Here is a 27969-nt window from a genome sequence, read left to right as displayed (position 1 = left end):
CTTGGCAAGACCTCGTCTCTACAGTAAATCAAAAAAATTAGCCAGGTGTGGTAGCATGTGCCTGTAGTTCCAGCTACTTGGAAGGCTGAGGTGGAAGGATCACCAGAGCCCAGCAGGTCGACACTGGGAGGGCCGTGAGTATGCCACTGCACTCTAGCCTGAGGGACAGAGTGAGACTCCACTTCAAAAAATTAAAAGAAACTTGGACAAAAGCACAGACAACAGTGATTAAGTTCAGCACATAGAGAAGTAGATAAAGGTGGGAAAATTATAGTGGAAGCACTGAAAATTCTGTAGATCTGCATGTGACAGATCTATAGGGAGTACTATTCTTCATAGAGGGAATGTGTCACAGCACAAGACATCAAAATTTGTCAATTTTATATGAAGTCAATGAGCCATAGACTATTTTTATCCCCTCTTTACAACTGCCTCTGAGAAATGGTAAAGAAGGTACATTTAGGTTGACTTGCGGTACTTAGACATGCAGGGTATTGGCTCTTCTCTTCAGAATGTAGCAAAATAGACAAATATATTCTATATTCTGAGATAGGGGACTAAAATATTGAGTATTTGTCTTATATTACCACCTGGGAATTGATCATGACTTTTTTTTTTTTTTTTTTGAGTTGGAGTCTTACACTGTCACCCAGGCTAGAGTTCAGTAGCATGCTCACCGCCACTGCAGCCTTGACCTGCTGGACTCAGGTGATCCTTCCACTTTAGCCTTCCAAGTAGCTGGAATTACAGGCACATGCCACCATTCCGGGCTCATTTTTTTGTAGAGATGAAGTCTCGCCACATTGCCCATGCTGGTCTCGAACCTGTGAGCTCAGGCTGTCCTCTCACGTCAGCCTCCCATCGTGCTGGGATTATAGGCATGAGCCACCACTGCCGGTGATCATGATTTCTAATTTATTATTCCTTTTGAGGGACCATCTGTCTTCCTGGGAATGCAGTTGGACTGTCCTCTTAAAATAACCAATAGATTTGGGAGTTGGCTTAGAGTTGCTTGGCTTGTCTTGCTAAGTTGTTGTGACCTTATGTACCTTGAACAGAACAACTTGGTGGGGAGAGAGAGAGAGATGCACATAGCAAAAAAATCTACCTTCTAACTCATTTTTAAGAGTGGTTTAGTGGCATTAAGTATATTCACACTGATGTGCAGCTATCACTACCATCCATCCATCCCCAGAACTTTTTCATCTTACAGTATTGAAATTCTGTACCCATTAAACAACTCTCCCTTCATCCCCTGGTAACCACTCTCCTACTTTTGGTCTACAAATTCGACTACTCTGGGTACCTTATTTAAATGGAAGCATACAGTATTCTTTCCTAGTAAGTAATGTCCTCAGGGTTTTAGAGTTTCTTTCCTTTTTAAGGCTGAGTAATATTCCATTTTGTGTATATATCACATTTTGTTTAGCCACTCATCTATCCTCTGGAGATTTCAGTTGCTTTTGCCTTGTGGCCATTGTGAATAAATTCTGCTATGAATATCTCTTTGAGATCTGCTTTCATTTCCATTGATATATACCCAGAGAAGTGGAATTGCTGAATCATGTGGTAATTCTGTTTTTAATTTTTTTGAGGAGGTTAAGCAATATTTTTGCTTTATGTTTCTGATAATGGATACCAGAGCACCGTGGGACTGGGAGAAGGCTTCTTTGTCTATACAGATAGATGCCTGTGCTAGCCTACTTCATAAATACAAGCCTTTTGGGATGCAAATGAGTGCTGAATCTAGGCTTATCCTCCAATGCGAACTACCCAATATCTGAATGTGCATAAGCGTTTGGGGCTGGGGGATTGGTTGTACATATATGCGGGTTTCCAAAGCAGTGACATTTAGTCAAGAGAACTGTATTTGAAGGTGAATGCAGGTACAGTGCAGAAGGGTTTTTCATCAGGGTCTGTGCAGTTTGGCTTTAGTGGTCATTGCTCTATGCATGGTGTGCCTTTGATCAAGGAACCTTGTTGCATTTGGTAGGTCTCTACTAAATAGGTGGCATAGAGGGAGAGGATGGCATTTTACAGAAGGAAGGGCTTGTGACACTGATACCTTAATATCTTGGAATGTGTGCTTAGCAACAAAACTGAGAATAATTTATATATACAAGTGTTGTATCCTTGGGCTATTTGACCACTAGCATGTATTCCTGACAAATGATCATCTTTTTCTTCATAATTCTCTGAGGTCATGATACATGTCCTTGAGGTCAATTCACCATCCTAACTTAGGCCTTTAGTTAACTTACCTAAATTTATATATTCTTTGTCTGGGTGAATTCTCAGTGCTAGCTCATGGACATGCTGGAGAAATGTGAGTGCTCTCTGAACTGTAGTGAATGCAGGATGGCTGTTCTATACTAGCTTTACTCACTCAAGCAATACCTAGCCCCTTGCCCCAGTGCAAGAGGAATTCATTGGAACTCTTGACAGGGTACATACTTTCGTCTCCACTTGTACTGATTAGATTTCCCAATTTGGCCTTTTGGTGAGTACAGACATTTCAAGTTTTCATAGACAGAGCAAATGTAATGTAACCTTTTCTTTTTATTTATTTCTTAATATCCATTTCCTTCCTTAGTAATTCATAGAAGCCATTCAGCAGATCTGCTTTCTTCATATTCTTGATCCTCTCATCATAGTTTTATTACTGCTTTTGGTATAAAGACCGGATGACATTGGGTGACACAAAAGCATAAGTATCTCCATATATTTGTGCTGCTTGTGTGGCTGGAACTCCTCCAGGGAGAGTTCTGGACGAAGTGATTTAATTTCCCCTGACTGCTGGTGACCTTGGAAATTTTGGCCACAGATGACTCTGATTGACACTTGTATAAAGGAGAAAAAGACCCACACTCAACTTATGTCCTTTAGAGTAAGGCAGTGGGAGGTGGCAGCTCTGATGAGTAAAAAGGGACATGCAGAGGACATAAGGGGATACTCCTTAGGGACAAGCAGTGTGTATTAAAATTTGGTTTTGGTATGAGATATGCCAGTGATAAAATAATGAGTAAGATAATGGTCAGAGCATTAACACACAGATTGCACTTTTAAAGTATATTTTGTAGGGTTATAAGGACTGAAAAAGCAGTAGGTTTAATGAAAATGCTGGCAGCCATGGCGTTATTTTCAAATAGTGATCTCTATGTTTAGCTTAGGTACCCCATTCAGATTTATTTAAAATATTTTCAGTTGTCAAAAATTTGGTGTTTATATGTGCCTGTTATTTACCTCCAAATAAAACCATGCGGTATTTTTTCACATTTTAATGTTATGTTTGTTGTGACATTGTAGTAACTACCTCTAGAAATCTTTGCTATTTACTAATGGCTCTGTACCCCCAAATGTTTTCACATATATCTGTGGCTCTTGCACTTGTGTATGCTTCTAATTAAATATTTACCAAACTAAAGGTTTATCAGGGAGAAGTGATGTTCCTTAAATGAATGCCTAATGTCAGATAGAGACTCTTAACATCTCCACGGCCCTGTGTGAAGCTGTATTTTATCTTTCCCCTCAAAACAGATAGAAGCATCTGCCCATCCATTAGGGCCAGAAGAGACTCATTTTGTCAAAAATACATCAAATAAGAAAGACATTGACTCTGTGCTTTATAAACGTTTAATGTTTCATTAATGAAAATGAAATGTGCTTGGAATAGTTCTGAATGTGTGTGGAGGAGATAAGAAGGGCGATTGTAGATGACAGAGAGCAGCACAAATACACAAATACATGGGAACCAGCCTAAGCACCTAATTAACAATGATTCAGAAAGGGGCGTTAAAGAATACAGCTAGGTCAGATTGGAGAGGTAGGAAAGGAACCTTGCTTTATGTCTCCTAATCTTTGCAGTGTAGATAAAACAACAAAAGGTATACTTGTGTGTGTGTGTGTGTGTGTGTGTGTGTGTGTGTTTGAGTGAGACTCTTACTCTGTCACCCATGCTGGAGTGCAGTAGCATACTCACGGCCACCCCACCGTCAACTTGCTGGGCTCCAGTGATCCTTCTGCCTCAACCTTCCAAGTAGCCGGAACTACATTTGCGCACTTTCATGCCTGGCTAATTTTTGATTTATTGTAGAGACGAGGTCTTGCCAAGTTGCCCGGGCTGGTGTCGAACACACTGGCTCAGACAATCCACTCATCTTGGCCTCCCAAAGTGCTGGGATTACAGACTGAGCCACCAAGCCCAGTCTTTTTTTTTTTTTTTAGCAGGATTTGAGAGGATAGAAAAGCTCTCAGAACAGGAGACACCCAAGGGGGTTGCCCTGCAAATGTTGTTTTAATCAGAACTCAAAGATGTCCTTAAGGAAACAAATAAATTTCAGCTTTTTACGATTATAAAACTTTATAAAAATAAGTAGCTCCATTTCTTTTTAATAATATCAAGAACCAAGAGAAACATTAATTATTATTTATTTGTGTGTGTGTGTGTGTGTGTGTCGAGGTCTTATTCTCTCGCCCATGCTGGAGTGCAGTGGCATGATCATGGCTCAGCACAGCCTCAACCCCAACTTTCTGGGCTCAGGCAATCCTGCCTCAGCCTCACTACTACGTGGGACTACAAGCGTGTACTACCACACCCTGCTAATTTCTTAATTATTTAATTAATTAATTTTTAAATTTTTTGCAGAGGCAAGGTCTCACTATGTTGCCCAGGCTGGTCTCAAACTCCTGGTCTCAAATGGTCCTCCTGCCTTGGTCTCCCAAAGTGTTGAGATTATAAGACATGAGCCACTGTGCCCAGCAGAAACCTAAATTATTAACTTTATAAGCAGATTTTTTAAAACCCAAGTTTCTGACCACTATCTGCACAAAGTTCATCCATTAGAATAAACTTCAAATACTAGGTAAAGAATTCTAGAATTATGTTGCTAACTCAAGAATTAGTAAAGTCCAGCTATTGAATTGGTAAAAGGCACTGAAAGTATTGTTATTAAACTGTTGAATAGAATATATTTTACAGTAGTAGTTTCAGAGTGGGAGATTTTTTCCCCTTTTACAAATTTATCCTCACACCTGAAGTTGGTTTTAACTAGAACTGAAAAGTATGTAACTTATCTTTGTAATCTAGTTGGATAATAGATTTGAAAAAGATAATGAAGGGTAAACATTTTATTTTTGTTATACCTAACTTTTCATACTATATATTTTTAAAACTTAGTTCAAAAAGTGTTTACAAAGATTCATAAAACATAAGAGAAGTTCACAAGGAAAATAAAGGGATAAAGCACCTCAAAAGGTAAGATCATATGATAGATGACTGATGCTAAGACTCGTGTGCCTTAATAGTGAGTCTCGAAATGCCCAGTCCCATCTGGTGACCACCATTATGTGAGTTTTGAGTACTTGAAATGTGGCTGGTCCAAATTGAGATGTGCTATGTATGTGTAAAGTACACATCAGATATTAAAGTTCTAATACAAAAAAATCTCAGTACTATTAAAATAATTATTATATATTGATATAATAGCCTAGCAAATTTGAGTTAAGTAAAAATAGTATTAAAATTAATTTCACTCATTTTTAATTTTTCAGTGTTACTACTAGGAGAATTAAAACATACACATGCCATGCTCATTTGTCACTTATTATATTGCTATTATACAGTACTTGTCTAGAAGAAGGTGAGTTTGACATCCTCTGGAGAGAGATGAGCAGCTCCATAAGCGCTTATGTCTGAATTAGCTGGCAGGTAAGCTCAGAGCATGCCCAGAGGCAGGACCAAGAGGCTCCTGAGCGATTTGTTTTGAAGTTCTTTCTGCATCTAGATGAATGGATGATTGATGTGCATTTCAAAATTTTAAAAAATATGCATCACATATATTTTTACAATAATTTCATAAAGTACTTTTAATAGGGAAGAAAGATCAAGAACACATTATTTGAGTATTGATATATAGAATATATGGAAGGTCTTATTAAGTCCAAAGCAAATGGAAACTTGGTTGCTATTTGATGTTCAGTGTCTTCCTATAATTCAGTAAGCCAAGAAGTATCCTGCCCAAAATATCTCTAGTTTGTCTATTAATTGAGATGGTTCACAATACTCTGCTTCAATTATCTCTGGTAAATAAAATATCCAATCAATAGTACCTGCAAATTTAATGTATAAAGTATCTAAATAAATATTAAATAGTGTCTCATTCTTTAAAATAAGCCCTACTTAGCTCTAAGTTGGGATGAATATGTATGAGGTACATATTTTTGTTTGCTCTGGCACTTTAAAGAGAAAAGTGTATTTAATTTAGTCTTTCTGCCTAATGATTTCCGTAGTCTAGTGATTTAAGTCAACATGCATCTTATTGATGCATATATGTATGTGTGTATATTTATTTATTTATATCTCATGGGTACTTATTTAGCATTTACTCTGTCCCAGGCACTTTTCTAAGAAAATCAGTACATGCTTATCTAAAAATAACTGACACTTAGAGCTTGCTGTGATTCAGGCAGTGTTCTAAATACCTTATGTATATTAATGAATTTTTTCCTGCAACAGTGAGATAGGCAAGTTATATGTGCTAATTAGAAGCACAGAGACACTAGGTAACTTACACAAATTCACAGAGCTCTTAGGTAAAATGTCTGGAAACCAAATGCTGCAGCCTGGCTGTTCCAAAGCATCCATGCTCTAATATAGGCTGTGTGCAATATTTTGTTTTACTTTAGTTTCTAGATAGCACCAGTTGGACTTAGGCCAGATGATGTTGGCTACTCTGCATCTGGGAATGAGGCTTTTTGTAACTTCCTGAAGGTTCTCTCATGACAGAGGGGTTATAAAAGATGATTTCGGGTTATAAAAGGTGATTTTGAAAGTCAGGGTATTTATTACAACCCTTTTTACATTTTTGAGCGGCTGTGTGGAATAGTGGGTGGGATCATGTGATAATTATGCAAAATAGCCTTATACATAGTGTTTTAAACCAGGGCTCTGGTAACAGGGGTTCTTACATTTCATATGTTTAATTAATTCAAAGTTGTGTATCTAAATGTACCAAGACAACTTGTTAAAAATAGCAGATCTTTTCCTTGAGTGTTGTAACTCTCTGTAAACCTAGGTTGTAAATTCTAAAATGCTATCTTAACATGTCAGCGGTCACATTTGAGAAAATGTCAACATAATCAAGAGGTCTTAAGGATGTCAAACTGCACATAGACTCTGTCAACTCAGGTGGGTAAAGGATGCTGGACTGCCTAAACAATGATTTGTAGCCTAGATAATAATTTCTTGAAACTCAACCTATATAATCCCCTCGGCTTCTTTATCCAAGAAGTCAGTGGTTTTCAAGACATTAACCTAACTCACTCTCCTCTTGCCTGACAAAGAATAAATCTCTTCTTCCCCTAGCTCATTGCCTCATACTCAGTTGATCCGTGAGGGATAGCAGCGGTTTGCTAACTGGACAAAATCAGTAGCTCTAGTTACATTAAAGTTGTAAATCTAGTTACAGTAAAGCCAAACTCGGGCTGCGACCTGGAGTGTTGTGGAGATGCGCTTGCTTTTCTCCCTAGCTCATCTCACCTCAACTTTTATGCTCAGGCAGTTCATATCTTGCTATCAGCATCAAAGTTTATGAAGTTCTTTTGTGATTTGACACTGTTCTAGTTACTAGTTGTATGAAGACTATCCAGAGATTCTCAGAATTTCTAAGTGTGGTCCAGAGCCATTCTATCATACTAAACTATTTCTAGACTTTACAAGTAGCTACCCTTTCTTCGCTTTGAGAGCCAAATAGTATGAGAAATTGTATGTATTTTGCTTGCTTAATCTTTCATGATTGTTTCTTTTGATTCAATCATTGGAACTTTATTACAGTTTCAATATATTTTTCTTCCCTCTGTCCTCCCTCCCACCCACACACATGCATAGTTTAAATAAATGTTGTTTTGTTATATAAAACAGCAGAATGGTCAACAACTTTGTCAATGTGGTCCTCAAAATGCCTAACTTCATTTCAAAGATGTCCTTCATAATATTATATCTGCAGGCATTGCTGATTATTTGTAATTATTCATGTAAGCAATATTTGCTTTATTTTCCCCTGCTACCTGGTAGGCCTATTCAACTCTTTCTGTGAATAAGAGACATGGTTTCCCCTCTCATGGAGCTTATGATCTGTGTGTTCCAATAGATTGTAGTAATATAAGGTAGGAAACAGCAGTTTAAGAAAACACCACGGAGTATACTGTGTCTGACTTAATTATAGAATTCTAGATTTAAGTCATCTCTAAAGTTTTAATCTAGTGCTCTTATTTTCAAGGTAAAGAGAAACTGAGACCTAAAGATGTTATGTAACTCATTTGTAAGAGAGCAGCAAGTAGAACCAAGCAAGAGCCTAGCATTCCTTGTGGTTGGTCATTGCTGTAAACAGGAATCATGCTTTGAGTCAGTGATATAGCCTTTTGGTAATGTATTTGTAACATACTTGTATACCAAATATTTCAGGAGTATCTGCTTTAAAAAGGAAGAACACTTCTGTATTTATTAGTTTCTTCTCTTCAACTCATGCCATTTTGTATGTGTTTAACCACAAACACTAAATTCTGCCTATCATTTACTCACATGAAGACATTGCTAAGATTTACATTGGTTTTAATTGAAACTGTTAAAACTGTGGCTCTTTTTCAAGTGATTGACAGGTCAGTGATGAGTATCTAGAGATGAAAAATTCCATGGTAGAGGATAGATCTCAGAATCCACAAGAGAAGGACATAAATGCTAATTACACATTGACTTTAATTCCTAATTTGTCATAGCTGCCTGCAGGTGTGTATCTTGGCTGTGGGCTATTCTCAGGGCCTCATTTGTATTTGATATTTTCTCTAATAATGTTGCGTTTACAAAGAGCTCTCTAATCTCTGACTTATTTACAGTTCTCTTTATCTAGGTATAGGAAACAGTTAATTGGCCAATGAATGCCGTTGTTTCTTTTGGTTATTGAGGATTAAAGTTTTTCTGTCTTTCCATTGATTTCGTGGAAGACGGTTTTAGAACAGTGTCTTGATTTGGCCTTCTGGCCTGAAAGATGCACAGGTGTTCGCTTTTATTTGTTACTCTCCTTGTTACTCCCACCACCGCCATGCATGTGGCCTTCTGGATGAATTAGTGCTCTCTCTGAGTAGAGCGTTCATGTTTCTGTGCTGAAGAGCTGCTGTCCCACCCCTCTCTGCCTGCTGAGGGGGAGACTTGGCATCGGCAGATGCAAAATAACCTTGAGATTCACTTAGTTTATTTTTAGGCAGTGATGATTTCTTTTTTCCTGGTAGTAGAATTGAGAGCTTGAGTTTGCTAGATGTATTGGGTGAAAACACAAAAGAATCATGGACTTTAACTTCCCACCACATGCCCCCCAGTGGACCATACCCTGTGGATATGTCCTATTTAAAATTGGCCCTGAGATACTTTTCATTCCATGGTATGGCTACCTTTGCAGTCTAGCTTCCATACACTTGTGATTTCTTGTGTAATTTCTGTCACGATTCCAGCTGTCCTGTTGCTTTCCTGGCCCTCTTTCTGCTTTGTAGGTGAGTTGTAGGGCCTTGTCCAAGGAGAGTTCTGTGTGTATCAACTTAGCATCAAGACTACTTCCCGAGGTGAGTGGATTGCTTGAGCCCGCGGGTTCGAGAACCGCCTGGGCAGCGAGACCTCATCTCTACAGTAAATCAAAAAATCAGCCGGATGTGGTAGCACATGCCTGTAATTCCAGCTACTCGGAAGGCTGAGGTGGAAGGCTCGCCGGAGCCCAGCAGGTCGAGGCTGCAGTGGCCGGGAGCGGCCACTGCACTCCAGTCTGGGCGACAGAGTGAGACTCCAACTCAAAAAAAAAAAAGACTACTTCCCCTCTCATTGATCTGAGTCACCCATGCCTCTCCATGTGCAGACCTACCATCCATTGCCCTTTGGATTGTATTAACTCTGGCCAGCGCATGCAGGGAAACTATTAAAACTTTTTTCTTGGAGGGAACTAGTTCATCTCCTCCTCTGTCTGATCACATGTCTCACATTTACCCATCTTCTGAGATTTAGAGACATAAGTAAGACCTCACAGTAATTTCAAGCTAGATTCTGGTTTTTAGAGCCGTCTTTATGTCTTTTTATTTTCTGTGTTGTTGTGTTATGACAGTACTTCTCGTAAGAATGATTTACCTTAACCTCAGCCTTTAATTGGCTTGTTCTCTGATAGCTCCTTTCATTGCTTCTGAAGCATGATTCGATGGAGTGTTCTAGTGAGTGATCTGACAGTTGGAATTTTGAGGCAGCTGTCCTTTTCCAAATTTCCATGTTCATTTTTAAAATAAGTTTTTGAAGAGAAGACTGTTTGAAAGGACATTAATGGTGCTTTCCAGCAGTGTGACTGAACTTGATGCTTGTGCAATATGCTGTCTTTAAGCTGATCAGTGAGAACTGAAGATGTGTTTAGAAAAGGGTTTCTGGACTGTGGGGATGGCTTAAGTCGACTTAAACCGATACTTCTCTTCAGTGTAGGTGTGTAAACCTTGGTTATGACTCAAATCAAGCCTACACCTTTATTCTATAAAGACATATACCCTGTATGTTTGCTAGAGGATACCACATGCTTGTTTCTTTTGACACATAAGCATGTTTATCTCCAAAGGTTTTAGAAAGAAAAAGCATTGCTTAATGTGTGCATCCATTTATTTAGTGTATAGTAGGACTAAACAGTTTTCCCACGTTTTGCTTCTAATTTCCTATCATCATACATAACCTTTGTTAACTCAAAACCTAAAGATTCTTCTAGTCTATTCTACCCTTTTTTTTTCTTTTTGACCCCCATAACTACCTGACTCCAACTGTGTTGGTATTGGAGGTAGTTAGATTTGTATTTTTGATTTACATACTGTGAAACTAATTCCAGGCATCTTTGTGATTGCCATCTTGTTTGCTTTTTCTGATAGCTCTTAACTTGGTCCTTGAGAAGCTATGACAGACTGAATTTACTTGCAGTTTTTCTGTGGATGCAGTTCATATTTTTAAAAACAGGGTTTCAAAGTAGTCTGACCCAGAAAAGGTTAAAGAACTGATTTATTATAATGTCTAGCAGTCCTGCAGAAGTGGTGCAAGCCTCTCCTTTGTCAAGTAGAATTTCTGTGGGGCCTTATGTATTCTGTCATAAAACATACTCTTTAGTTATCAGCTTTAGTCTGTCTTTTTAAAATAGACATTATTTTTTTGAGCAGTTTTAGGTTCACGGCAAAATTTAGTAGAGAGTACAGATTTCCCATATAACTTCTGGCTCCCCCCCCCCCACACTCCCACCCTCCACACACAATGTCCCACACAAGAGTGGTATAGTAGTTACAGTTGTTGAACTACATAGGCACATTATTATCACACAGATTCCATAGGTTTCACGCTTTGTGCTACACTGTGGGTTTTGGCATTTATATAATGGCATGTATATACCATTCAGTATCATACAAAATAGTTTCGTTACCCTGAAAATCCCCAGTTCTCTATGCATTCATCCCCCCTTACCTCCTAACCCGCAACCGCTGAACTTTTTTACTGTCTTTATAGTTTTGCCTTTTCCAGAATGTCATATAGTTGGAATCATACAGTGTGACACCTTTTAGATTGACTGCTTTCACATAGTAATGTGCATCTAAGGTTCCTCCATGTCTTTTCATGGTTTGATAAGCACATTTCTTTTTTTTTTTTTTTAGATTAAAAACTGTAGTTTATTTAAAAGTAAATTAGAGAGAGAAAGAGAAGGGAGAGAGAAGATTCATCTCCCCAAGGTGGGGGAGGGGGCCAAAGCCAGGAAGCATGACAACAGCCATAGCTCAAAGAGCACATGACCACATCAGAGTCTAGCAAGGCAATGGCCAGTGCATTTGTTTTTAGCACTGAATAATATTCTTTCGCCTGAATATCCCTCTTTATTTGTCCATTCACCTACTAAAGAACATCTTTGTTGCTTCCAGGTTTTAAGCAAAGCTGCCGTTAATATCCCTGGGTAGGATTTTGTGTGAACATAAGTTTTCAAGTCTTCTGGGCAAATTCTAGGAGCTGTATTCCTGGATCAAATGGTTAGAGTATGTTCAGTTAAGAATCCACCATACTGTCTTCCAGAGTTGCTGTATCCTTTTGCATGCCCTTTACTGGTGAGTTAGAGTTCCTGTGACTCCACATCCTTGAGTGCATTTGGTGTTGTTAGTGCTTTGGATTTGGACATAATAGGTGTGTGGTACTGTCTTATTTCTTAAATTGGCCATTCCCTAATGACATGCTGGGGAGCTTCTTTTCCTATGCTTGGCATCTGTGTGTCATCTTTGGGCTATTCGGACCTTTTGCATTTTTTAATCAGGTTGTTTTCTCTCCTTTTTTTTTGAGATGAGTGTTTCACTCTCACCCAACTAGAGTGCAGTGGCATGATCATGGCTCGCTGCAGCCTTGACCTCCTGATTCAGGCAATCTTTCTGCCTCAGCTTCCTGGATAGCTAGGACTACAGTGTGTGCCATCACACCCAGCTAATTTTTTTAAAAAAATTTTTTGTATAGACGAGGTCTCACTATGTTGCCAACCTGTTCTCAAACTCCTGGGCTCAAATAATCCTTTCTCCTTGGCCTCCCAAAGTGCTGGGATTATAGGAATGAGCCACTGTGCCTGGCCTGTCAAGCTGTTTTCTTATTATTCAGTTTTAAGAAATCTTTGTATATTTTAGGTAACTGTCCAGTATCAGTTATATGTTTTGCAAATATTTTCTCCCAGTCTGTTGCTCAGCTATCATATTACTGTTTTTTCAAATCTTAGATCTAGAAAATCAAACTGCGAGTAAGTTGATCTTTTATGATTGTGCAGATATGTGTGGCCGTTAGTAAGCTATGTTGCAGACTCTCAACCCTAACTTCCTTCTTTATTTTTAGGTCAATGTGACGGTGGACTACATTAGACCAGCCAGTCTAGCCACAGAGACGGTGCCTGCCTTTTCAGAGCGTACCTGTGCCACTGTCACCATTGGAGGAATGTGAGTGTTCTGACTGGCAGGGACTCAGCTATCATCTCAGCCAGCACAGAGTCCTCTACTCATCCAAGTCTCTCCTTCCTTTCACTCTGTGTTGCTTTCTCTTGCTCTTAACCCAGTGGTTTATACTGTGTATGACTTTATATTTGCAAAGTGCTTAATAATCACTCATTAACTAATCACATACTTTCATTATTGTTATTTAAGATTTATTGGGCTCTGTGTGCTTGGCACTATGGAGTACACATTATTACTGTTAGAGTCACACTGTCCCAGGGGGCCTCCAGAATGTTAGGTCAGGCCCACTTGCGTGTGATCTGATGCTGCATGAAAGATGCAAAGAATTACACAGAAGTTAGATTAGAAAATGTAGTTTATTTTAAAAGTAAATTAGAGAGAGAGAGAAAGAAAGAGGAGATTCACCTCCCCATGGTAGGGAAGGGGGCCAAAGCCAGTTAGCATGGCAACAACCATAGCTCAAAGAGCACATGGCCACACCAGAGTCTAGCAAGGCAATGACAAAATGGCTGCTCATGGTTGAGTCCTTTTAACCATTTCCCTTTGATAGGGGAAGGTCATTAAGGTGATTGGGTGGTGGTCTGCTCCAAGTCATCACAAAGGGGTAGATAAGTACTTTACAGCAGGCAGATGGGTGGGTTAGTCACATGATTACTGCCATGGTGGGAGACAAGGGGAGGGGTTAGGGGTTTTTCCTGCAAGAGACTTGTACGAATTTTGCAACAAGGGGAGGGGTTTTTCCTTCAAAAGACTTGTTAGACGTTTGCAATCCACAAACTCCTTAGCAAAAAGCCATTTCTATGACTTCAACCAGCCAAGAGATGATCTTTGATATTCTGCCTTGACAAGGAACCTAAAAGTTTCCTAGAGATTATTATGCTAAACCATGAATTGGAAGGTTGGGCTGTCCTAGTCTTCCTTCTGATGGAGATTTGCCCAGGGGGTGGGGTAGGCTGCCTCTGGACCTGCAGTGAAAAATCTGAATGCTTCCTAAAACCTGCCTATTGGAAATTGATCTGTGTTTAACCTATGCTAGATTCAAAGCGTATCAGGGGTAAAGTCTAAGCAAAAATGGTTATCCTGAGGCAAAAAGACTATACTAAACTCAGTTTATTGTAGGTTTTTATAGGTGTCTCCTTTCAATTACAATTAATAACACCATTTATTGAGTATCTAGCAGGCCCTAGTACTGTCCAAAATTAGCTAAAAAGATCTTCTGTATGTTGGTTGAGGAAATTCAGTTGTAGAATAGTGGGGGAAGAGGGAAGAGGAGGAGAGGTTACTTGACCATTTTCTGTGTATGGAGGTATGTCATCAGTAGGTGATGAGGTCTTCTGTTCTGCAGTACTGGCTGTAACCTGGTCATATCCCAAGGCCTCTTGGCAGCCTGGTTGGGGAAGTCTTTAAAGGGAGGTATCTGGTAGGGGAAGGAGGAAGCCTGCTGGGCCAAGCTTCCACAATAAATATTAAAACAATCAAGTCAGTCTCCAGCAGCAATTCTTACTTTGCATAAAAGACACCAGCAATGGTAATTGTTTCCTTTTCTACTTAACAGTCTTGAATGTTATTTGTTACCAAACTTTTATTTTTCTTTTAAGGGTGCATATTGGAGGGGAAGGAAAGAGAATAGGTTTCTCATCAAAACAAGGATTGTCTTATTGAAAATACAAAGAAGCCCTTTGGAAAGGAGCCAGGATCCTGAGTGATTTCACTTCTTGAAACTCTCCTGTCAATAGAAGCCTCTTTTCCCTCATTCTTGCTTTCACATTTGGAATGACTGTTTTAGCCACTGTTACCACTCCTATGCTTATTAATGTTGTTAATGTTCACACAATTGGAGATTTCATCTTTAACAGGTGGTGCTCAATATAGGCATTTGATATTATTACCTTCACACCATCACAGGCATCAGGCTTTGCTAGAAGTAGCTTCTTGACAAATCAAATACTTTTGAAATGAAAAAAACTAGGCCATATTTTGCTTATTCTTCTATCTGTCTAACTGCAGTAATGATTTATTACAAATTCATCACCATTTCTTAGGAGCTGACTGCATGCTTCTCTACTGTAGAGAGCTGAAATGTTAGTATTCCTCCCCTATCTTAAGTTTTTACTGTCACAAACAAGGAGTCTTCTCCATAGATAACTGCTTCTGCTATCTAAGTACTGGTGAAAACAACTTCGCTTTTGTAAAAAACACACATCTTTATTTTTGGCAGATGATCTCTACCAATATTTATCTAACATCTCATTACAGTAGATTATCTTACTTAGTTACTGCTAAGATATATTTTAAAAATAAGTTTATGCTGCTTAAAATGAGGTATTTAGGGAATGTTTTTATAGGAATATTTTTATTTTTTGGGTAATTTGAGACAGATGACTTTTTAAAATTTCCAGAGTAGAATATTGCAGCCATGTTTCATGCCAAAACAACCTTCAGGTTTCTATGGCATTTATTTTTGCTTTGACTGAGTTGACTCCTTCAGCCTTCCTCTCTGTGGAGATGGGGTCGCTCTCTGTTTTAGTCTGGGTTTTAATTACATTCTTGAGACTTTGTAAGAAGGTGGTAACTCTGCTTTCAGTTTGATTGTTTAACAACATAAGTTGGTCGGTATTAACTGACAACATACAATATCTGTACTCATACCTGCCAGAGATGATAACCTTGAGATTTCTGCTTCTTGTTAATTGGATTGTATGAAATATTACTTTTGGAGATTTACAATATTAATTTTATCTATTTATTTATTTTATGAGTTGGAATCGCACCCTCTCACCCAGACTGGAGTGCAGTGGCACGCTCCCGGCCACTGCAGTCTCGACCTTTTGGTCTCTGGCAATCATTCTGCCTCAGCCTTCCAAGTAGCCCAAACTACAGGCATGCGCTAATGCACCTGGCTAATTTTTGATTTATTATAGAGACAAGGTCTCGCCAAGTTGCCTGGGTGGGTCTCGAACCTGCGGGCTCAGACAATCTACACACCTCAGCCTCCCAAAGTACTAGGATTACAGACTGAGCCACCCAGCTTGGCCGAGATACCCATTGTTTAAGAGAAAATATGTTGATCAAATTCACCAGAAGCCCCCCATCCCTGTCCCTTAAGGACATGAAAATCTCAATAACTCTCTATTGAAACAACTATGTGCAAGCATTCTTAGAAGTGTAAGGCAATCTGAGAAAAAACAAATTTGTTCATTTCCAAACTTAGCTGCAACTTAGAGAACTCGGGTCTCTTCCACAGCTTTTACCCCATGGCCCTATATTAATTTTATTTAGGTGGTTTCAACAAGGCAGTTCCTGGCATGACCACAGGTTTATTTTTATCTCATCAGTCCTCTAAAACTTGTGATCATTTACTCTTTGATTTGATGATTGGAAACTCAGTGCCAAAGACAGGCAGACCATCTCTAGCAGCATGCTTTCCGCGTTCTCACCTTATGTGTAGCTTCTATTTATTGCCTTGATCTTGATCTTGTTTTTATTTATCTTTTTTTTCCCCCAAAATTTCCAGTACTTTTCAAAATCTCTTCAAATTGTTTAGAAAATTTGAGGTATTCATAAATAAGAATCTCCAAATATTCAGCTTTCATTCAGAATTAAGTATACTCTAGTATACTCTAGTAGCTTTCTATCTTAATGGTTAGTTATTCATAAACATTGACTAGAGAAGTTTTGTTTTTTGTTTTTGTTTTTGAGTTGGATTCTCACTCTGCTGCCCAGGCTGGAGTCCAGTGGCATGCTCACGGCCACCTCAGCCTTCCAGATAGCCAGAACTACAGGGGTGCACTACCATACCTGGCTAATTTTTTATTTATTGTAGAGACGAGGTCTCGCCAAGTTGCCTGGACTGGTCTCAAACCTGTGGGCTCAGGCATTCCACTCGCCTCAGCCTCCCAAAGTGCTGGGATTACAGACTGAGCCACCGAGCCCAGCTGAGATTTTTTTTTTTTTTAAATATACATTCCAAATTTTTTTTTTTTTGCGGGGGATTCGGGGGATCTCACTCTGTTATCCAGGCTGTAGTGCAGTGCCATGATCATGACAATCAGGGCTCACGGAAGCCTTCAATCTCCTGGGCTCAAGCAATCCTTTCACCTCAGTCTCTTGAGTAGCTTGGGACTATAGGTGCATGCAATCGTGCCCAATTAATTTGTTGATTTTTTTATAGAGACGAGGTTTTGCTATGTTGCCCAAGCTGATCTTGAACTCCTGGTCTCAAGCAATCTGCCTGCCTTGGCCTCTTAAAGTGCTGGGGTTACAAACATGAGCCACCACACCTGACCTTTTTTTCATTTTAAAAATTAAATTGTAGCCGATCTCGGTGACTCAGCCTGTAATCCTGCACCTTGGGAGGCTGAGGTGAGTGGATTGCCTGAGCCCACGGGTTCGAGACCCACCTGGCCAACTTGGTGAGACCTCATCTCTACAATAAATCAAAAAATTAACTGGGTGTGGTAGCACACGCCTGTAGTTCCAGCTACTTGGAAGGCTGGGGCGGAAGGACCGCCAGAGCCCAGCAGGTCGAGGCTGCGGTGACTGGGAGTGACCACTATACTCCGGTCTGGGCAACAGAGTGAGACTCCAACTCAAAAAAAAAAAATTAAATTGTACATTTATTTCTAAATCTCTGCTCTCTGGGCGGGATGGGCCACCTATTTGATATCCTATTGAATTATCTAGCTTCCTGTTTGGAACGAGGCTCAAGAACACTAATTACAGAACTTTCTATTTGTGTGATTTACATCCCCCTCATCTATTACAATTGTCCCACTCATATTTATTTGTTGCCACATTAGAGCCATTCCTCTTTATTAAAAAAAATTTTTTTAATGTGTTACTAAGCAGTGGTCTCACTACCTGATATGCATAGAAGCAAATACTGTGCCATTGGTTTTTGAGAAAAGAAAGGGCTTTATTAAGAGGTCAACTGGCAAGGAGATAGGAAGCAGGACTCAAATGTATCTTCCTGATCTGGGAGTTAGGTCAAATTTTTGTGGGTTAGGGAGGACAGGCTGATATGCAGAAGCATTGGTGAAGCAGGTTTCAGTTGGAGTGCTTTAAACTTGGCCATTTATGGTAAGGTATGGAATGGTGGATTTCAGCACCAGATGTTTCTAGATAATGGACCCCTGTTTCCAAAGGTGTCCTGATATTCTGGTTTTGGTCATGTCCTGGCCTTCTTGTTTCTGCAGGGAGGAAACATTGGTTCTGAGTGTTATTAGAGGTCAGAGCTTTTCCCACTGTACATACCTGGGCTACAGTACTTGCAATTTTGGGTGTGCCGCATCTGCAAGACAACTAATTAAACAATAGAGTTGAACTAGTTTGAGCTGATCCTGAGGTCAGGTCACACATGCAAGTGTTTTCATAAGTACACATTTTTTGTGTGCTCATATTTCAATGATATTTAATGAAGTACGTAATTAAGACAACAAGCACAACCAATATAAACTAGATTTGGGGACAAAAACAAATGGCTCAGCTGATTGGAACAGAAGTGTGCAGGTGTGTTAGAGTGGCCCTCAATCACTCTCACTGGCATCTGTCAGTAGATTTTGCTGAGTTCATAGAATGTGTGAATCAGTTAAGGCAAGAGTTCGTTAAGAGAACTTCTATGGTGTACATTGCCTCTCTGAAAGGTGAACTTTGTTCAGGCTTGAAAAAACGTTATAGAATTAAGAAGAAACCCAGTCTAGATTATGTCTGTGATAATCTGTGTGTTTGTATACCTAAATTTAGACCTTCCAGCATACAGTGGCTCCCCTGTTATTAAAAGAGAATAGCGGCCTTTTCTAACTATAGAAGAGTTTCTCTGAAACTGGTGATTTTGGGGGAATGAGGGGAAGGAGGCAGATGAGGTGGTGTCTCTTAGAGTTATTTCAAAACCAATTTTTAGATGTATTTCACATGCAAAGTGTGTGGATTGTCTGTGCCCTCAATAGAGCTCAATCTAATCCTTCGTTTCTCCTTCTGATGTGTGGGGAGGAGTTGAGTCATAGGACTCTGGCATGGTCTTGCTGGCTTGACATAGGCTTTAGCTCCCCATCTCTTGCCTGCTGGGGAATCAATGGAAACAAGGTTCACCATTCCTATAATAGATTAAAATTTTTTTCTTGATTAACTTCACTATAGAGTTGGCAAGACTTATCTGTTAATAAAAACAGTTTAAATAAAAAATAAAAAGATCAAACTTTGAGTCCTTTCTCATTCTCTGACTCCTGGGTTAGAAATTAGCCGATCCTTTTAGGCCTGGTTTGTGACATGAAGCTGTCAAGATGGTGCTTCCTGTTAATTACTTTTTATTGTATTTAAGACACTTAAATAACTCTTCTTGTGATTTAGTCGGCTATGTGATTAGCTGCAGTGATTAAAATCTCCTTTCGTTCTTGCCAGGGCCTTGTTGAAGAGTGAGATTTTCTGGGGTGACCTTTCCCTGTGCTGGACTTCCCAATTACTTTGAGCTCCAATTTGGCAAACTCATACAATCTATTAACTCCTTGCTCATGTCTTTCTGCATGTCACATTTTCACTAAAAAGTGTTAGAAGAAAATGTGTTCAATTTAGAAAGGGACATCTACAAAATATAAGTAGGGTTAAATCTCACACATACACACACTCATTCTCACCACATTGTACACTCACCCCTCACCCCAGGAAAATTGTCACATATCCAGAAGTTGCAGTGTCACTATGACATTTCCCTGTTATTTCCCAATATGTGAAGTATTTTACAGTGGTAGGAAATGATAGATGTGACCCGTTTGTGAAAGTTAAAAAATGGCACAGAGATGGAATGTTGGCAGGGGGAAGTTTCTTGTTTTTCTGCACAAGATCACATCTTTTGAGAGAGGTGATCTGTATTTTATAACAGTGTTTGTTCTTCACGTAGTTTCACTCTCCTGCTTCTCTGCATCCCCCTCTTTCTTGATTCACCACTGCCACTCGCCTTGATGTCTGTCCAAAAATGGGGCCATGCTTCCAGTGCTTGAACATCTTAGGTGACCTCTTCTCTTCTCTAATGATTATCACCCAGCAGATTCAAGGTCATATTTAAGAACTTTTTTTCTGTCTCTTTGGATCCTTCATGAATAGAGCTTAACTTTATTATATGTGTATAAGCTAGACTATTAAACTTGCAAGGAATAAAACTTCGGTGGCTTTTTCTTGCTTCTAATTTGCAGGGATCCTTTTTTTTTTTCCTCCAGCTGTTTTATTAGTGACTGAAGCATTAGGTTGAGTCTTATCCTTCCTCTGCTAGAATATCCTTTTTTAATCCTAGTTCAGTTTTTCTCAGTCACAGTAGGAGTAAGTGTCACACAGCCCCCAGCTTTTCTGACTAGAGTTCTGTAGCTTTGAGGCTATTATTGTCAGCCAGACCTCCTATCTCTCAGTTTTCAAATGTTAAAACATACTGCTAATATGTGACTTTCAAGCTATACTCAGGAAGAACATGTCCTCTTGAATCCCTCTTTTCCGCCCTAGTCTTCTTACCCAGAGAGGCCCACAACATCCTAAAAGTTGTCTTTCAGCACTTGAGGAAGTATGGTGACAGCATTAATGGCAGTGGCTCTGCCAGGAGGTGAGATCTGCATGATAGCCAACCCTTTTTTCCACAGACTGATCACTTACACTTTATTATATTTAATGAAATGTGGTGGTGACTCCTCCCCTCACCCCACCCTGCTTTGAAGAAAAACAGACACCAGAATTAAGGTTTGTGGGGTTTTTTCCTCCTTAAATCAAAACAAACCACTAACCAACCCAATCAAATTGTCCCTCTTTCCCCAAAAGAGCAGCTTAGTTGTTTTTTTAATCCTAGGGTGCTTGATTAATATAATTGTGCTACTTCTGCTATGTGGAGTAGAAGTATGCTTGTTTATTCTGAGGACACTGGAAACATCTGTAACATTTAGTTAACAATACTTTGGAAAGAAGGAGTTGAATAATTGGGCCTATCTCTGCTAGCTCAATATAACAATCATTTTAAGAGACTTGTCCCATAAAGCATTATAAGAAGGAACTTGGCTATTGCACAGAGTTCAGGATTGCAGTCAGGAAAATATTGTTGAGTTTCAGACAAATCTGTCTCTTTTGTTCAAATGTTATGTGGCTGTCTATCTATGGAAGCCTCATGCTGCCAATTCTTATTTCCTTAAAAACTTGATTTCAGATTACTTTATCACCATCATTTCTAGATGGAAGTTCAATTCAGCTTTTCATAATGGCATCCTTGAATCCCACAAATCAGCAAAATCCTTTGCTGAGATATGTGAGAGCTTTTTCTTTCCCCTTTTTGCTTCTTATAATATCAATTGAGTAGAGTGCCAAGCTGTGGATGGATGACTTGAATATTAACTGAGCTGAACTTTGGGAAGCTCCCCGTTGTCAGTTTCCCAACGTGTACCAAGGAGAGCCCAGGAGAGAGGAAGGCTTTTCTCCAAATCGATCTGTGTTGTAACTTTTGCTTCATGTCTCATTGCAACATGTCTCTAATATTTTTAAATCTCCTTTGCATTTTTGGTTTACATTCAAAGCGATGTCTTCTACTTAATCTTCCAGGCTATTTGCTTAGCCCGCCAGCCATGCATATTGACGTATTTTCACTCATCCCCACTCTCTTTCTTATTCATTCATCTCCCTTACGCATTTACTCACTCATTAGTTCATTTATCAAGTATTTATGGAATACTTGTTAGCTATTAGGCATCATGAATATATTGGTGATTCTAAAACCGAATTGCTTTTTCCCTCCATAAATGTACAGACTATTCTTTTAATCTAGCCCATTTATTTTATCTTTTATTTCATCATTTATATTTAAATTTTTGTTCTTAATTGTTCTCTTTTAATAGCATCCTGTTCTTAGTTTATGAATACAGTATTTTCTCCATTATCTCTGATAACATTAAAATTAAATCAGGCCAGGTTCTCGGTGGCCTGTAATCCCAGCACTTTGGGAGGGCGAGGCAAGTGGATTGCCTGAGCCTGCAGGTTCGAGACCAGCCTGGGCAACTTGACAAAACCTCATCTCTACAATTAATCAAAATTAGCCTGGCATGGTTGTGCACGCCTGTAGTTCCAGCTACTTGGGAGACTGAGGCGGGAGGATCACCAGAGCCCAGCAGGTTGACCCTGGGGTGGCCATGAGCGTGCCGGTGCATTCCAGTTTTGGCAACTGAGTGAGACTTCAACTCAAAAATAAATAAATGGGCAACAGAGTGAGACTCCAACTCAAATATAAATATATAAATTAAATTAAAGGAAATAACACTCTCCTCTGTGATCTGAATTATGTTTCCTCCAGAATTAAATTTTCTCTATGTTTATTTTGTTCATTTTCTTTGATAAGTCCCCAAATATTTATAAGCCTCCATCTATATTTAGGAAGGAATGACCTTACTGGTTGGAGTTGGCTTGGTGTTCCTCTGTATTTCTCAGGTCTGTTTCCCCTGGACTCTGACATGACAGCGATTAAGTGCTCAGGTTTCCTTGTAGGGTGCCTGAAAGCATCTGTGTCTGGAGCAGACAAATTGTAGACACCACTGAGATTGTCAAGGGACGACCGGGCTTGGTGTAATCCCGTGCTTTGGGAGGCCGAGATGAGTGAATTACCTGAGCCCGCGGGTTCGAGATCCACCTGGGCAACTTGGTGAGACCTCATGTCTACAATAAATCAAAAAATTAGCCAGGCGTGGTAGCACACACCTGTAGTTCTGGCTATTTGGAAGGCTGAGGTGGAAGGATTGCTGGAGCCCAGCCAGTCGAGGCTGCAGTGGCCAGGAGTGGCCACTGCACTCCAGTCTGGATGACAGAGTGAGACTTCAACTCCAAAAAAAAAAAAAAAAAAAAGAAAGAAAGAAATTGTCAAGGGAAAAGGGGGCTTTCTAGTCTTTCCCAGGATCGTTGTGCTAGAGGACTCTAAGGTGGGCTGGAATAAGTAAGCTGTCTCAGACATTCTGCCTCTGCTTTTCTTTCAGGCCACATGTCCATCTAAGGTTCTTCTCAAGCTAAATCACCTATCATCTGTTATTCTGTAGCCCATGTTTCTTTGACGTGAATTATCTCATGTGACATTGATAATTTGGGGAATGGTATTGGCATAAAGGTGAAGTCGTATTGGTTTGTAAGCAGTTCACAAGTTGACTCAATAAGAGATTTTTCACATTTTTAAAGGGAGAGCTTTAGCCATATATAAAGACTTAAAAAAGAAAAATCTGAAAACCGAAAGTTGAGAAATCTACAGCAGCAACTACCTTTAGTGTAAGTTGTGACTACTTTATGGCTTCGGGAATCTTAATGCTTTCTACTGTGTTGGTGGTAAGCTCATAGCAAGCTGGAAGCAGAGTTTGAAGAGCTGTGTAGACATGTCCTTTAGTATTAAAACAGTGGGTTGATGATGAGTGCTAAACCCTGCACCTTATTTTACCTTCTAATCAAAATGGTCTTTGTTAGAAGCAGAGTCCTCTAGTACCTTCTCTAGAAGGAAGAGGAAACATGACAAGCCCAGGATTTAAGGTAACTCTGATAGTAGAGATTTAACTGTGCTTGTATTCTTATAAGGTTTGTTTTTTCTAGTGTCCAGGCTACAAAGTTCCACAGGGTTCATTTAATTGTTTTGCCCATACCCTATTTCCTCCCACGTGCCCTGTTTTTTAGGGGTTTCTGTGCAGTTTTGTGGGCTGTGTGTTGTTGAGGAGTACACATACAAGTAGATGACAGCAGCAATGCCTACACTTACTCATAAGAATTCTGGTTGGATTTTCGCCAGGAGTCAAAACCCTCTGCTCCTAGCTACTCTGCAGGTATCATAGAGAAAGGGATGGGACTCTTACTGAAAGCAGCTTCTGATTAGCGCTCAGATGATGTCCCCTAAAGCGTACTCACTGTGGTGTTTGAAAATGCTGATAAAGGCCCTTGGAGTGTCCTTACTTCTGTTTGTCCTACCATTTCTTCCCCACTCAGATACCATCTGCTTTCTTTCTTGCAGGGTTTACACAAACTTTGTGATATGCTGTTAGCACACTTTACTTATTGCCCAGCATCATTAGGGCTTTGTTCTTTTCCATATCTGTCTTTTTCTTATTTCAGTGAGACCTTATAAAGGATGCCATTTGGACAGAAATTCTCAGGTGGGGTAGTGCAATTGATGTGCTAAGGAGAGGGGATATTTGACATGGTTACCAATAAGCACAACTTCTAGGTTTCTTATATGCCATTTCTCAGCCCCTTTCTCTTTATAATTTCTGTGGTCAGCACAGTGCAAAGTGTTAAGAGAAATAGGAATGGAGTTTTTATAGATTTTTCTAACTCCCAGTAGTGAAATCACTTCAAAGGGATTTGCTCCAGTTCACACTGAGTGATCTTTTAAAAAGTAATAAAAATTGTAGTAACATTTTCAAAAAGTTTAGAAAAATAGGGGGAAATTACCTATTATTTCATCCTGTTAATATAATAGCTACTATTTTGAGGAATCTCCTATTGAGTACTAGAGCTTTGGGGGGTTTTTGTTTTTTTGAGAATTTAATTTAGGTGCAGAAACACTTTCACCACTTTGCATAGTGTTGATGAAGTCTAAGGCAAACTATTGTTGGATCTTAAGATTTTTTGCCAATTTTCTTTTTAAACACAGATTTTGGAAGTCAACAGGCCTGAGGTATAACCTCAGCTCTACTGTTCTTGGGCCTTAGGTTTTTGGGTTTGTTTTTTTTTTTTCCTTTTTCCTTCTGTACATGAGAGATAATAATAGTGAACCTCATAGACATGTTGTGAGAATTACAGGTGATATTGCATTTTAAATGTTTAATATAATGACTGAGACATGATAGCCAAGTACGTAAGAGAGCCCTCATTCTCTCCAGGGACCTAACTCCCAGTGGTTATCACTGAACTAGTTGTATCTTCCATCTTTTTTCTCTGCCCTCTCTCACACTTCTCATATCTGTGACCATTTCTTTACGCTTAAACTTTTTCCCTGTGTAAAGATTTTCCTTAAGTGTTTTTATACTCCACTCTCTTCATATCCATCACACTCTGTGGCCAACTCATTCACTGATAGGACTGCTGCCTAACAGATTGTTCTAAGGACAAACTTAGTAAGCAGTCATTGCCCACAGTTTAATTTAACAAATAAGCCAAAATGCCCAATTGGATTATGTTTCAATTTTGTTGTACCAGGCTACTTTATGGAAGGCACTTGGGTTTGGATTTATCTCTTCTCTCACTTGTTCAGTTGTCATGATGGCTAAATTCCATCCATTTTCTCCCCAAATATTGAATATATACTGTGTTCCCCTAAGACAGTAATGATTGATAAGTACTTGCATAAAGGAAGTAGTAATAGATATTCATGAGTAACTCTTAATGTTTCAAGAAGCTTAACACACATTTACCATTTAGTAGGCACCCAATTTATTCCATAATAAAAACAATTTATTGGATGCCTTTCAAACCAAGAGATGAGCTAGCCAACTACTTAACTGGGTATACTTGCTCTAGCTAGCTATCTACTTGCTATTTTATTTAAGGTGGTAAAAAGCTAGAGGGCTACCAACTTAGTGTTTTAGGGAATGTTTTTCTATCCCCTCCACCCTCCAAAGGTTTACTCAAAGTCACAGTCAGTGGAAATTTTAGAATGACCCTCTCTGCTGTGATGCCTTTGTGAATTTGTGCCGTCAGTGAAATTATGTTTAAAATACAGAAGCACACGGGCCTTGGAGGGATTTAGGCAATCTTGAGACCTCGGAGGTGAATATGTATGCTAGAATTAGGAGGTATTTAAGAGTATAAACTTCTAAAGAGACTTAGGACTGCCTTCCCTCAGATTTCCAGTGTGAGTTTTGCATGGAACCCTCTGACTTTCTGACACATGTGCTTGCACGTAAACTGGGATTCAGTAGGCTGTTGCTTTAATGTGAGTTTCTATTGTGTTAAAAAAAAAATGTGGTTTATAGTCCATCACGTATCAGGTCAGTAACAAGGGAAACTATGTTACAGTTCTTACACCATCCATGTCCTTCCAAACAGAAAAAGGGATTATCTTGGCGTTGACTACAAAATCGCCTTAAAAAAATAAAGACAAGAAGCAACTATACAAGGCTTTTATTTCTGTCACCACTTTTTCAGAAACTTCTCCCTGACATATTTGTGTGTCACCTGGCACGTTGTAAAGCTGTAGAAAGATCAGATCATTGAGTGGGGTTTGACCACAGAGTGTCTGTGGTAGCTTATTGTGTTTCAGAGCCAGGAACCAAAACAATTCTTCTCTTCCAAAAGGGAAGGAGAGAATTTTAAAACCCTTAACCTTTTGCTCGGCTCATTTTTTGCTTATACTAGAATTCTGAATCATCACATTAAAAAAAAAAAATTCTGGTTTCTAATTCATAGGAAAAATGTTGATCTTTTTTCCACATTTTTGTTTTCAATTGGTTAGTTTTGTAAGTGGGGTCTCACTTCTAGAGCTTTTACCTGCAGATGTTCTGTGCTTTGTGCAGTGAAAGTCTAAAGCAGCTGCCGCAATCCAGACTTTAGCCACACTGGCATTGGGTTTGGTCCAGTTGCTAATGGACTGTGGGAAACAAAAACACCACTCCCCTCCTTCTATGATGCCAGCTGGCCAGTATGTGGGTCATAAACTTTTACCATAGTGGGGCAGTTTTATCTGAGCCATGCCAGATAAAACTTATCTTGCTTGTGCACCCTAAGAAGCAACCTGTGCTAAAGCAAATCTCTTCTAACTAATCTAGGATGATTGGGTTTGACAGACGAACATAGTTATACTTCCAGTTATTAGCAGCTTACTATTTCTCTGAGCAGAATGACAACCTTCTAGAATCTAGATTGTTGAGTTTCTTCCTCTAAACACAGCATTTACGTAAACTATAGGAAATGTGAAAATGACTTTTTGGGACTGCCCTGTTTCCATTTAGGACTTTTCTAGATCTCTCTGGTTTGGCTGGTTCTGCTTTCACTGTCAGAGCTGATCATCCCAGATGCCATTATATAATTTTCTGTCTTGGGGTATGTGTTTGTGTGGGTGGGTGGTTTTGTTTTGTTGTTAAGTGGTGTTTAATGTCAAGCTAATAATAAACTGTGTACGTAGGCCTGGTTTTGTCATAATGGCCACGAGTTAGCTTATTTGTCCTTATGCCTCAAAAAGGCGGAGAGCACCCTTCCCCCACCTCCATGTGCTGTCTACGTTTTGGAGGGGCCTTGTCTTCACAAGGAAGTACAGCAATGGCAGTTGGCAGTTCTGTTCTACAAAGAAAAAGATGAGAAATCTTCTCTCTGGCTACTACCACATAACTGATTTCTTGGCTTCCGATGACTAAATAGAGCCAGTAAGAATGAGGGATTTGGGTTTTTTTTTTTAATTTCTTTGAGTTGGAGTCTTACTCTGTCACCCAGGCTGAAGTGCAGTGGCACACTCATGGCCACCGCGGCCTCGACCTGCCAGACTCTGGTGACCCTTCCAAGTAGCTGGAACTACAGGTTCATGCCACCACGCCCAGCTAATTTTTTTTTAATTTATTGTAGAGTCAAGATCTCACCAAGTTGCCCAGGCTGGTCTCGAACCCCTGGGCTCAGGCACTTCTCTCGCTTTGGTCTCCCAAAGTGCTAGGATTACAGGCTTGAGTCACCGTGCCCAGCAAGAATGATTTTGCTGTTTCTGAAACAATGTCAAAGTTTGCTCCATTCCCTACCCATAATTCTCAGTTTCTTGTTCTTTGAGAAAGTCAGGTGGTGTGACATGTTTATGATCCTGGGTCCTTAGAAGTCTTCTTTCTTGGCAGTTGCAAAACTTAATAAAATCACCTGATATGCTTACAAAAAATAATGATGACCCAAATTTGACATCTACATACTGATGCTTGGTGTTTTAACAAAACAGGTCTCCACCTATAGAGATGCTTATTTTGTTGGTGTAGTGTAGGGTCTGGCCATGGTATT

The 27969-nt window shown here is 39.5% G+C and overlaps 1 protein-coding gene across 1 annotated transcript in view; it reads left to right on the top strand.

Moving 5' to 3' along the window:
- Positions 1–27969, top strand: part of SND1 (staphylococcal nuclease and tudor domain containing 1) — a 365164-nt gene that overhangs the window by 196339 nt on the left and 140856 nt on the right. The window contains exon 12 of the mRNA XM_021711814.1: positions 12905–13005. Within this exon, the coding sequence (XP_021567489.1) occupies positions 12905–13005 (101 nt within the window). The remainder of the gene's footprint in view (positions 1–12904; positions 13006–27969) is intronic.

This window comes from Carlito syrichta, unplaced genomic scaffold (assembly GCF_000164805.1).
Source record: "Carlito syrichta isolate Samal-C Ts95f unplaced genomic scaffold, Tarsius_syrichta-2.0.1 Scaffold302616, whole genome shotgun sequence".
NCBI lineage: Eukaryota > Metazoa > Chordata > Mammalia > Primates > Tarsiidae > Carlito > Carlito syrichta.
The sequence above is the reverse complement of the archived record's forward strand: the minus strand, read 5'-3'. Positions and strand labels throughout refer to the sequence as shown.